The sequence below is a fragment of the Neopsephotus bourkii genome, unplaced genomic scaffold, assembly GCF_033783945.1.
Source record: "Neopsephotus bourkii isolate Nb327-2 ecotype Australia unplaced genomic scaffold, CSIRO-AGI_Nbou_v1 NB_1632, whole genome shotgun sequence".
NCBI classification, from domain to species: domain Eukaryota; kingdom Metazoa; phylum Chordata; class Aves; order Psittaciformes; family Psittacidae; genus Neopsephotus; species Neopsephotus bourkii.
Window position 1 is genome coordinate 119,916 of NW_026902107.1, and position 10,134 is coordinate 130,049.

The following is a 10,134-nucleotide window of genomic DNA, read 5'->3' on the forward strand; positions in this document are numbered from 1 at the left end:
CTCTCGACCAGGGGTCCCGGTAACACCGGCTGGGGTGCGATGAGTGCCCGGTACCGGGGAGCACTACTCCGGTGACCAGACCCCTCCCTCCTCCCTGCGGCCCTCATTCGTGTGCCGGGTGCGGTCCCGCCGTCCGCCATTAGAGGGCAGTGCGGCACCGTTTCACCCCCCCCACTTTTCGGCAGGCGGCGGCCGGAAGTGCTGGCGGCTGAGGCCGCGGCGGCTCCTGCGCATGCGCGTTGCTGCCGGGCCCGCTTCCCTCCTCCTCTCTCCCCCCCCCCAGACGCGGCCGCTCGGTGACGGTAAGGGGGCCGCCGCGCTACGGGAGCCGGGAGGGGTCAAGCGGCGGCGGGGCGGAGCGGGGAGGGAGGGAGGGACGGGGTAAGGGAGGGGAGGGGGCGCCCCAGCGCGCGCCGCTGTACGTGCCGCCGCCGCCGCCGTGCGGGGGGGGGGGGGGAGGGGGGGGTGACGGGGAGGCCACGCCCCCTCCCCCCCGGGCGGCCCCGCCCCGCCGCGCGCCGCCCGGGGGGGGAGGGGGGGGATCGGGACCCCGGTGTGAGGAGGGGAGGGGGAAGGGAGTCCGATCCCGGGGGGGGGGGAGGTCCCGGTACCGGTTGTGCTGAGGCGCGGGTGGCACCAAGTGAGGCCCCGAGCTCTATGGGGGAGGGGTCCAGAACCGGGATCAGCCCCGGGGAGCGCGGCTCCCACCGGGAATAGCGGGGCCGCTGTGGGGCAGAGCGGCAGCTCCGGGCTGATCCCGGTAGCGAGGGGAGGCTGGATCCAAGGGTGCCACTGTGGGGGCAGAGCATCCGCCCTGGGCTGATCCCGGTAGCGAGGGATCGGAGCATCCCAAGGGCGGCTGGATCCAAGGCAGTAGCGGCTCTCCTGTGGGGCAGTGAAGGATCGGAGCATCCCAGGGGCGGTTGGATCCAAGGATCCCACCTTGGGGTCAGAGCATCAGCACTGGGCTGATCCCGGTAGTGAGGGATTGGAGCATCCCAAGGATGGTTGGATGCAAGGGTTCCACCTTGGGGGCAGAGCATCTGCATTGGGCTGATCCCAGTAGTGTGGGATTGGAGCATCTCAAGGGCGGTTGGATCCAAGGCAATAGCGGCTCCCCTCTGGGGCAGCGAGGGATCAGAGCATCCCTTGGGCGGTTGGATCCCACCTTGGGAAGCATGTGGTGCTCTCTCCAACCCCACTGTGCAGGTGGGATGGGGACAGGGGCTCTGCCTCTCTCTGTTGGACATCCCCATGGTGACGGGGAGGAGGAATCCCAGCACACCAGGTGCTGGATCCGCAGTGCCCGGTGATGTCCGTGGATTCATGGACCATACCCCTCTCCCCACACACACACAGCCTCTGCTTTGCCCCCCCTTGCAGCACCGCAGCCTTCATGTGAGAGATGGCGAATGCCGAAGTGAGCGTCCCTGTGGGTGATGTGGTGGTTGTACCAAGTGACGGCAACGAAGGGGAGAACCCGGAGGATACCAAAACCCAGGTGATCCTGCAGCTCCAGCCGGTGCAGCAAGGGTGAGTCGGCTCTTCTGGGAGGTACCGGGTGGGATCAGGGGGATCCCAATGGAATTCTGTGCCAGGGGGAGCCACCAGTGCTGTGGTTTCCAGATCTGTGTTGGTTTTGTGCAAAGAGAAAGACCCCAAAGGCCTTGGTGTGTGTCGCTGCCATGGGGCCTCTGAGCACTGCAGTTGTCCTGTGGGATAATGTGGAAGCACTTGTGGAAGCAGGGAAGCGGAGAGGTGCTGGTGGTGCTGCCTTGGCCACGCATCCTCCTGCTCTCCCTCTTCCCTCTCCAGCCCAGGATGGGGTTTTGCCACACTGCAGCTGCTGGATGTATAGCCAGACCCATATATGCATCCGTGGCAGCATTCCCAAAGATAATCCTCTCAAATACAACAAAACTGGGATGTTGGAGGGAATTCGGGGGTAGCTGGGCTGCTGCTGCAGAGAAGCGGCTCCCACCAGGCTCATAACAGTCGTGGTGTACATTTGATGCTCCAGGTGGACAATAGCCACATGTAGGCATGGCAGCGACTCCTCTGCGTGCCCACGGGTGCTGCAGTGTCACACAGGGCTGGGAGGGGAAATCCTGGGACATTCCGCTCTGCTTCCTCCTGCCTGTGTCCACAATGGGAGGAGAAGGCACCAGGAAGCACCACTGCAGAGCTGCTTCATGGCACTGGCAGTGGGGAGGGTGGGGTGCCAGGGCTGGGAACACCTCTGCCGGTCCCAGGCCTTGGGATTCTCATTGTGGAAGTGGATCAAACAATCCACCTCCCTGGAGCACAGGCAAGGAAGCAGTGGTGGGAATGTGTAGCCCTGTGTTGTGAAGCTGAATCCATCGTTTGTTCCTGGATCCCTGCTTTTTCCACCAGGATTTACCAGGAGAGCTCCGAGGCCAGTGCTGCTGTGGTGGCTGTCGAAACCCACACCATCCACAAGCTAGAAGAAGGGATCGGTGAGTTCCTGCTTGGCATGGGCAGAATCCCCTCCTCTGCAGGGCTGGTGGCTCCAGTTCGTCGGGCTTCCTTCTGGCTCTGCCCCTGCAGATGCTGTTTCCCAGGCATGGATGTGGGTGCAGGGTCTGGGCATAGCCTGGAATAAGAGTCTGCTGTTACTGCATGGTCTCAAAGTCCTGGAAGTGAGCTCCTGGCTCTCCTGCAATGAATGGTAAGGGCTCCCAGGGGGTCCAGGGGAGCCGAGATTTCACTCTGGCTGCTGGCAGGCAGGAATGCTGGTGAGGAGGATGGTGGTTGTGTCTGCGCTGAGCGCAGCATCACACTCTGCTTGCTGGCTCTGTGCTGAAGGAACAGCCTGGCACTTGGGGTTGGATGTTTGGAAGAGCCGAGCTCACTGGTTCCAAGTGCTCCCCGCTATCTCAGGGAGTGAGTGGGAAAAGACTCCTAGTATTAGGTGCTGTCACTAGACCTTGACTACTCTTCTGCTTCCTGTGTGGGGTGTGAGTCTTTCAGCGTGTGAAGAGAATGTATTAGCAGGAAACAGCTGTTCCTGCTGCTAAAGAGAGACCAGAGAAGTCTGAGCTTCCCATTTGAAAGCGTTTTGTTTCCACAAGGACTGTTCTCCCTGACACATCTCCCCTTGTCCTGATAGATGAGCTGCCTTTGGAGCGGTGCTAGATGAAAAAACACATGCCAGTTGCTGTTAGTGACTGGAGAAGACCAAGAGAGGACTGATCCTGATGAGGGATCTGCCCTTCTTTTGGTTCCCTGAGTGCCTCCTGTGAGCTTTCAGCTCTCACCTCATGGGACTGAATCCTCTTGGGTGGATACTTTCATTTTCCCCCCTTCCTCCTCCCTTAGACCCCAGCAGCATCGAGGCGAATGAGGAGATTGAGATCGCCTACCCCATCACGTGCGGGGAGAGCAAAGCCATCCTGCTCTGGAAGAAGTTTGTCTGCCCAGGGATTAATGTCAAGTGTGTGAAGGTGAGGGAGCTTTGCAGTGGGTTCCTTCGCTGCTCTCAAGCTCTGGAGGCTTGAGCTCTGCAGGACTTCCTTATGAGCCCTGCCTTGGAACTGAGTGGCTTTGCAGCATGCAGGGTTCTGAGTGCTGATAGAACAGCCAAGGCTGAGTCCGCAGTGGGAGCTGCTGAGGCTCAACAGGAGCCCTCTTAGTTCCTGGAGCAGGATAGGACAGCCAAGTGAATGCCTGTGCCAGGCAGATGTTGCTGGACTGCTCGGTGGAACAGGAGTCTCCCTTAGTCCATATTCCCAGAAGGAGATGGTTTGGTTCATGCTTCCTAGGAAAGCCTTCAGGGCTCTTCTGAGGTAGAGCTGTCTGGTTCCAGTGCCGATGGTTCCAGATCCAGTCCGGAGTTAGAAGCATTGCAGTGGCAAGGGGGTGGGAGCTGGGAGGGGTGTGAGAAGCAGCTCCTCTTCCTGGGTGGAAGTTGGGGGTTAGGTGACTTGTGGATGGCTGTGCTGGGTGCTCCATTCCACACTTCCAAAGTGATGTTACCCTCTTTGCTTGTCTCCTTGGCAGTTCAATGACCAACTCATCAGCCCAAAGCACTTTGTCCACCTGGCTGGGAAGTCTACCCTGAAGGACTGGAAGAGAGCCATCCGCCTCGGAGGCATCATGCTGAGGTATTTCGTTTGCTGAGCACTGTGTCCAGCTCTGCTTCCATCACTGCAGGTCCTGAGCAGCACTTGTCTGCATCAGGAGCACTCCTGGAACCTCACATTACTTGGCTGGAGCTTGCAGAGAGCCTTGGTCTGTGGTTCAAGGCCACCATTCCTCCCCCTGGACAGAACCACCCTTACCTGGGGGACCTGTGAGGGGTGAAACAGGGCTGGAACCCTGCCTGTGAAGCTGGGGGTGGCTTGTATTTGCCATTTGAAAGCTCTGCACTACTTCTCATGGCCTCCGTAGCACTCCTATGTGGAATACTCCCTTTAGTCTGAGATTTGAGCTGAGCTTGGTTCTCTTCCCCCCTCCCTGCACAGGAAGATGATGGACTCGGGGCAGATTGACTTCTACCAGCACGACAAAGTGTGCACCAACACTTGCAGAAGCACCAAGTTCGATCTCCTCATCAGCAGCGCCAGAGCACCAGTGCCGGGGCAGCAGAGCGTGGTGCAGACCCCTACATCAGCTGATGGTAGGAGACCACTCAGTGCCATGGCAGTGTCCCTGGCACTCCTCTTCCTCCCTGGACTCATCAAATCAGGTTCAACCCCCCCACCAGTCCCAGCATCCCTGGCAATACTCAAGGCCAGGTTGGACACAGGGCCTTGGAGCAAGCTGCTCCAGTGGAAGGGGTCCCTGCCCATGGCAGGGGTCTGGAACTGGATGAGATTTAAGGTCCCTTCCAACACAAACCAGCCTGGGATTCCATGATTCCAACTGCAAATTCCCAGTGAATCCCATGCTTCTGAACAGAAAGTGATCTCTTTGCTGAGGTTAAGGGGGAAGAACTACTCCCAGTTGTACCACATCATTTAGCTGGGCAAGGTACAGCTCTGTAAGGCCCTGGGTGAGTGAGGTGGCAAAGTCATCCATAGGCTAAGGAGAGCCTCCTGGAAAGCACCATGGTGAAACCCTGAAGTGGCTGCACATTGACTTAGTCCCAGATTTGACCTAGAAACAGGATAGAGTCAGCTCTGTTTCCCTTCTATAAAGGACCTCAGCCCCTGACCCTGTCATCTGAGGGGCTGAGGGGGATGGAAAATAAAGCAGGGCCCAGGGCTGGCCCCGCAGGGGCTGCAGAGGGAGCTGATACCTCCTGTCTGGCAGGGAGCATCACCCAGATCGCACTGTCAGAAGAGAGCATGGAGGAGGGCATCGAGTGGAACTCAGCTCTGACGGCTGCTGTCACCATGGCCACTGAGGAAGGCATGAAAAAGGACACGGACGAGATCTCGGGTGAGCTCAGGCTGCTTCTCAGCTGTTTCCTTCCCCTCTTCTGGCCTGTAAGAAGCTGAAATCCTGACAATCCGGAGAGCTGAGGCAATGCCAGAGCTGTCTCCCAGCCCCTTGGCTTGTCCCAGTGTTTCCCAACTGGATCTCCTCACTGCTGCAGGCAGGGTGGGACTCATTCGGGGGGGGTTGGCATGCCGTATCCACCCACCCCAATGCCCAAATTATAGCTTGTTTTACACATTTACTCTTGCCTGAGTGGTTTAAGTGGGGGAAACCAGCAAGTGCTTGTTCATGTTTGACTTCTTTTTCCCTCCTCTCCTTGTGCCAGAGGACACGCTGATGTTCTGGAAAGGAATAGCTGATGTGGGGCTGATGGAAGAGGTTGTGTGCAACATCCAGAAGGAGATAGAAGAAGTCTTAAGAGGTGTCCAGCAGAGGCTGGGTCAGTCTCCTTTCCAGATGACAGGTAGGTGGTGAGCCACAGCCTCTGCCTCTGCCCTGGGGAAGGATGCTTTAAAGGGCAGCTGCAGTCAAAAGATGAAGTGAGAGGGGTCTACCCCTTGGACCAGAGCTGTCCCAACAGTTCTCTGTGCACTTCTCAGTGCAGGCTACAACAGGTCCTGCCCCCTCACTTGTGTCAGAGCATCTGGTTTTGGGGCTGAACCAGAGGAGGGAAGTGATCTGGGTTAAAAATAACTCCTCTTTTTAGGGTTATTTTGAACTCAGCTCAGCTCCCTAATCCAGTTCAACCCCTATGAGCTCAGGCTTTGGGCACCTCTTGCTGGGAGAATGTCCACAAAGCCCCAGCCTTCATTTTAGGCAGGGTTATTTGATATCTTTCCTAAGTTAGCTTTGGGCTGGCAAATCTTTGTGTCAAGGGGAGCTTTGTGAAGCTGGGAGTGATTGAAGTCAGTGGATTCGAATAGAAACTCTGTAGAGCTGTCAGTGCAGCTGGTGTGTCAATGCCGCTGTCAATGTACGGGGGGATGGTTTGGAGGTGGAGAGCTCGTGTGCATCTCTGGGATTGCAACTGGTGCTTTCATTTGCAGCAGTTTTGAGCTGCTTGGGTGACAGATCTCTGGGTCTTTAACATGGGAATGGGGTTACTGAAGTCTGGGATGTCAGAGGGATGAGGGAGCTGGGTCTGACTTTGTGGTGTGGTCTTGTGGAAGAGCAGAGGGAGTTGTTTGTGAAGCAGCAGCAGGTTTTTGGTGTGATGCAGGCATTTCTTGTGGGTCTCGACAATCGTCCCATGCACTTCCCTTGCAGATGCTGCAGTCCTGAACAACGTTGCCCACACATTTGGCCTGATGGACACAGTCAAGAAGGTTCTGGACAACAGAAAAAACCAGACAGAGCAAGGAGAAGAGCAGTTTCTTTACACTCTGGCAGGTACAGTCAGTGCCTGGGAAAGGCTTCTCCCCCTGCTGCTGCTCTGGGGAGCTGATTTCCTTCCATATACCCTCTAAATGAACCATAGTTGGGTTCTTTTCAACACATGCTGCCCTGAAACAAACCCATCCTGATCCCTCTCCATCCTAGGGCTCGAGTGGAATTTCCCCTCTCCCTTACCTCACAGTGAGCAGTTGCTTGGGGTTTTGACAGCCCAGTCTGTGGTGCTAGGCAGGGTGCTGAGGGTGCGAGTCAGATCCCACCAGCATCAGGCAATGGGTGCTGAAGCTCTGAGCTGCTCTGGGTGCTGAGCTGCCTGCTCACCTTGGCCTGGAGCTATCGTGTGTCCTGCACAGCTTCCCCTGAGCTGAAGCCAATGACCTGACCTGGATTCCCCAGAGCTGCTCACTGTGTCGTGTAGGATCTGTTCTTATCTGGGATGTCCCAGTCCCCTACTGCCCTGGATAACTGAGATAACCAGGTTACTCCTGACTCCCCATGTTCACACACACAGGGGTTGAGGGAGAAGGTTTCTGATGCAGACAGTCCTGTTCCCTGTCCCCAGTGCCTGGATCCTGGGAAGGGCATCCAGCCAAGCTCGGGAAGCAGTTCCTGCTGCTTCCTACCCACTCTCCCTTGTCTGGCTTGGAGCAGAAATACCCAGGAGGAGGAGACAACCAACACAGGGCATTATGGGTTCAAACTGAAACAGGGGAAGTTTAGATTGGATATAAGGAGGAAGTTCTTTCCTGTTAGGGTGGTGAGGCCCTGGAATGGGTTGCCCAGGGAGGCTGTGAATGCTCCATCCCTGGCAGTGTTCAAGGCCAGGTTGGACAGAGCCTTGGGTGACCTGGTTTAGTGTGAGGTGTCCCTGCCCATGGCAGGGGTTGGAACTGGATGATTTTAAGCTCCTTTCCAACGCTAACTATTCTATGATTCTATGACTGCTTGTTCCCTATCGGCTGCAAAAGCAGCTCAGGAGAATCTGGTCACCTTTTCCTTTGATGCACTTTGACTTGAGTGAAGCATTGAGATGGGTAGGAGCCCTCTGGTCACAAACATGGGGTGTGATGCTTGGTTGTGTTCTCTCTGCAGACCTGGAGCGGCAGCTGGAAGAGCAGAAGAAACTGGCCAAGGACCAGAAGGCGAAGTCCCAAACCATCCAGAACGTGGTGCTGATGCCCGTCAGCGCTCCCAAGCCCCCCAAGAGACCCCGCTTGCAGCGCCCGGCCTCCGCCACCGTCCTCAGCCCTTCCACCCCTATCCAGCAGCCCCAGTTCACCGTCATCTCGCCCATCGCCATCGCACCCGTCGGACAGCAGTTCTCCGTCGGGAACATCCCAGTGGCCACCATCAGCCAAGGCTCCAGCCCGGTGACTGTTCACACCTTGCCTTCCGGCTCCCAGCTCTTCCGCTATGCCACCGTGGTGTCCTCCTCCAAGACCAGCTCCTCCGACACCGTCACCCTCCACCCGTCCTCCAGCCTGGCGCTGCTCAGCTCGGCAGCCATGCAGGACAGCGGGGCCCTGGCCAACGTGGCCACTGTGGTCAACCCCGTGGAGCTGGTGGCCATGGAGTCTGGGCTCACCTCCACCATCCAAGCTGTTGAGGGCACCTCCGAGGATGGGCAGACCATCATAGAGATTGACCCGGCGCCTGATCCTGAAGCTGATGCGGAGGAGGCGGAGGGGAAAGCGGTGATCCTGGAGACGGAGCTGAGGACTGAGGAGAAAGTGGTGGGAGACGGGGAGGAGCATCAGCACCAGGTCCATAACGTGGAGATTGTGGTCTTGGAGGACTAAAAGTGGGGAAAAATGAGCTTCAGTTTGGGGAAAGAGTTGGGGAATTTGGTTTCATTTGAAGCTTTATTTGGTGAAGCATCTTTTCCAGCCACCCCATTTGTTTCCATGGCTGTTTCATTGTCCTGTATAGAATAGAGATAGCTCTTATTTGGGGGGGTTTAAACACAAAAAAGCTGGAGGAACACAGGAGACCTGGCTCTGTGGAGCACTGAACAACACCCCCTGTTTGCAGGGTCCTGGAGAGACTGCATCCCTGCTCACCAGCCCAGCCGGGAGGAACTGGACACTGGGCCCGGAGGGACACCAAGCCTTGGTGTGACTGTGGAAGGGGACACAGCTTTGGGGTGGACCAGGTACCTCATTTGGAGTTTTCCCCCTGGGAAGGGGATTCTCTCGGACTTGTCACTCTCACCTCAACTGGGAATTTTTTATTGCTATTATTATTATTATTATTATATTATTGTTAATGTTATTATCCGTGCTCTAGGGGGGTGGCAGTGGCTCTGGTGTCACTGTCCTCACTCTCCCCTCCACACAGGTTGCGTTTATAGCTCCATTGGTTTGGATTTGTTTGCTCTTTCCCATCATTAGTCCATGATCCTTGTCCACATTTCCCAGCTGCAAAGCCCCAGGACCTTCTGTCTGTCTCCCTGGATCCCAGTCCCACAGCACTTTTCCCCTCATCCCTTTCCCTCGGTGCCGCTCACCACCATCCCTTCAGCCTTTTGCATTAAGGCTCAATCGATCAACTCAAGCTTGAACCCCTCCAATTCCCCTTTTCCCTTCGCTGCTCCGCACCACAGGGACATTATGGGATGTACAAAGCATGTTGTGCTGTCGCTATCCCGGGAACACTAGGCTCCGGATCGGGACGGCTCCCATTTGCACTGTGTGCTGGGGCTGCTCCGTGCTTGTCGCTACTTGTTGGGTGGGTTTCATTTGGGCTTTTTCCTTTCTTTTCCTTCCTATAATCCCTGTGCAGGATTAGAACCAGCACAGGGCTGGAATAACGGGGTTTTCCCTCTGCTTTAGGTGGATTTTGCCCCGAGGCCGGGGTCCCTTTGGGTTCTGCCATGGTGGGAAGAGGGGAAAGAGGTTTGGGAAGGCTGAAGGAGGGGGAGCCGCTTGCCTGGAACTATTAAAGAACACACCATAGGCGGGGGAGGGGGGAGGACGGAAGGAAGATGTGTTTGCCTATTTTTTTGGATTAAAAAGGAAAACTGGAAAACTGGACCCAGGTTTGAGTGGTTTGTGCAGGGGTAGGTGAAGGGGGCCTCAGCTCCAGCCCCTCAGAGCAGGATGGGGACCCTCTACCTGCAGCTTTGGGGTGATGCTGCCCATGGAGGGACATCTGCAGGAGCTGATCTCATGGATTTGGGATCAGGGATCCACCACCACCATATCCAACTGCCTTCACCCCATTCTTCTCCTTTGATTAGGGGGGGACAAGGTCCTTCTGGGGCCACCCTTTGCCATTCCACGCATACAGCAGGCTCTTCCCTGCTCCCTACTCTTGGCTTTGCTTCTTTCCATCTTCCTT

At 56.8% G+C, this 10,134-nt stretch overlaps 1 protein-coding gene across 2 annotated transcripts; it reads left to right on the top strand.

The window, feature by feature from the left end:
- The first annotated feature begins 55 nt into the window (after positions 1 to 55).
- On the top strand, positions 56 to 9,034 carry GMEB1 (glucocorticoid modulatory element binding protein 1). 2 transcript variants are annotated; one of them, XM_061373558.1, is made up of 10 exons: positions 56 to 302; positions 1,384 to 1,533; positions 2,395 to 2,477; positions 3,340 to 3,464; positions 4,021 to 4,124; positions 4,485 to 4,639; positions 5,275 to 5,403; positions 5,729 to 5,866; positions 6,670 to 6,792; positions 7,888 to 9,034. In XM_061373558.1, exons 2-10 carry the CDS (start codon positions 1,406 to 1,408, stop codon positions 8,592 to 8,594), a joined length of 1,692 nt encoding a protein of 563 aa, XP_061229542.1. In that variant the 5' UTR covers positions 56 to 302; positions 1,384 to 1,405; the 3' UTR covers positions 8,595 to 9,034. The 2 variants fall into 2 exon arrangements, with proteins under 2 accessions (XP_061229542.1, XP_061229543.1); XM_061373559.1 differs by lacking the exon at positions 56 to 302 and adding an exon at positions 2,569 to 2,689 and having other exon boundaries at positions 1,481 to 1,533.
- Positions 9,035 to 10,134: the final 1,100 nt, after the last annotated feature.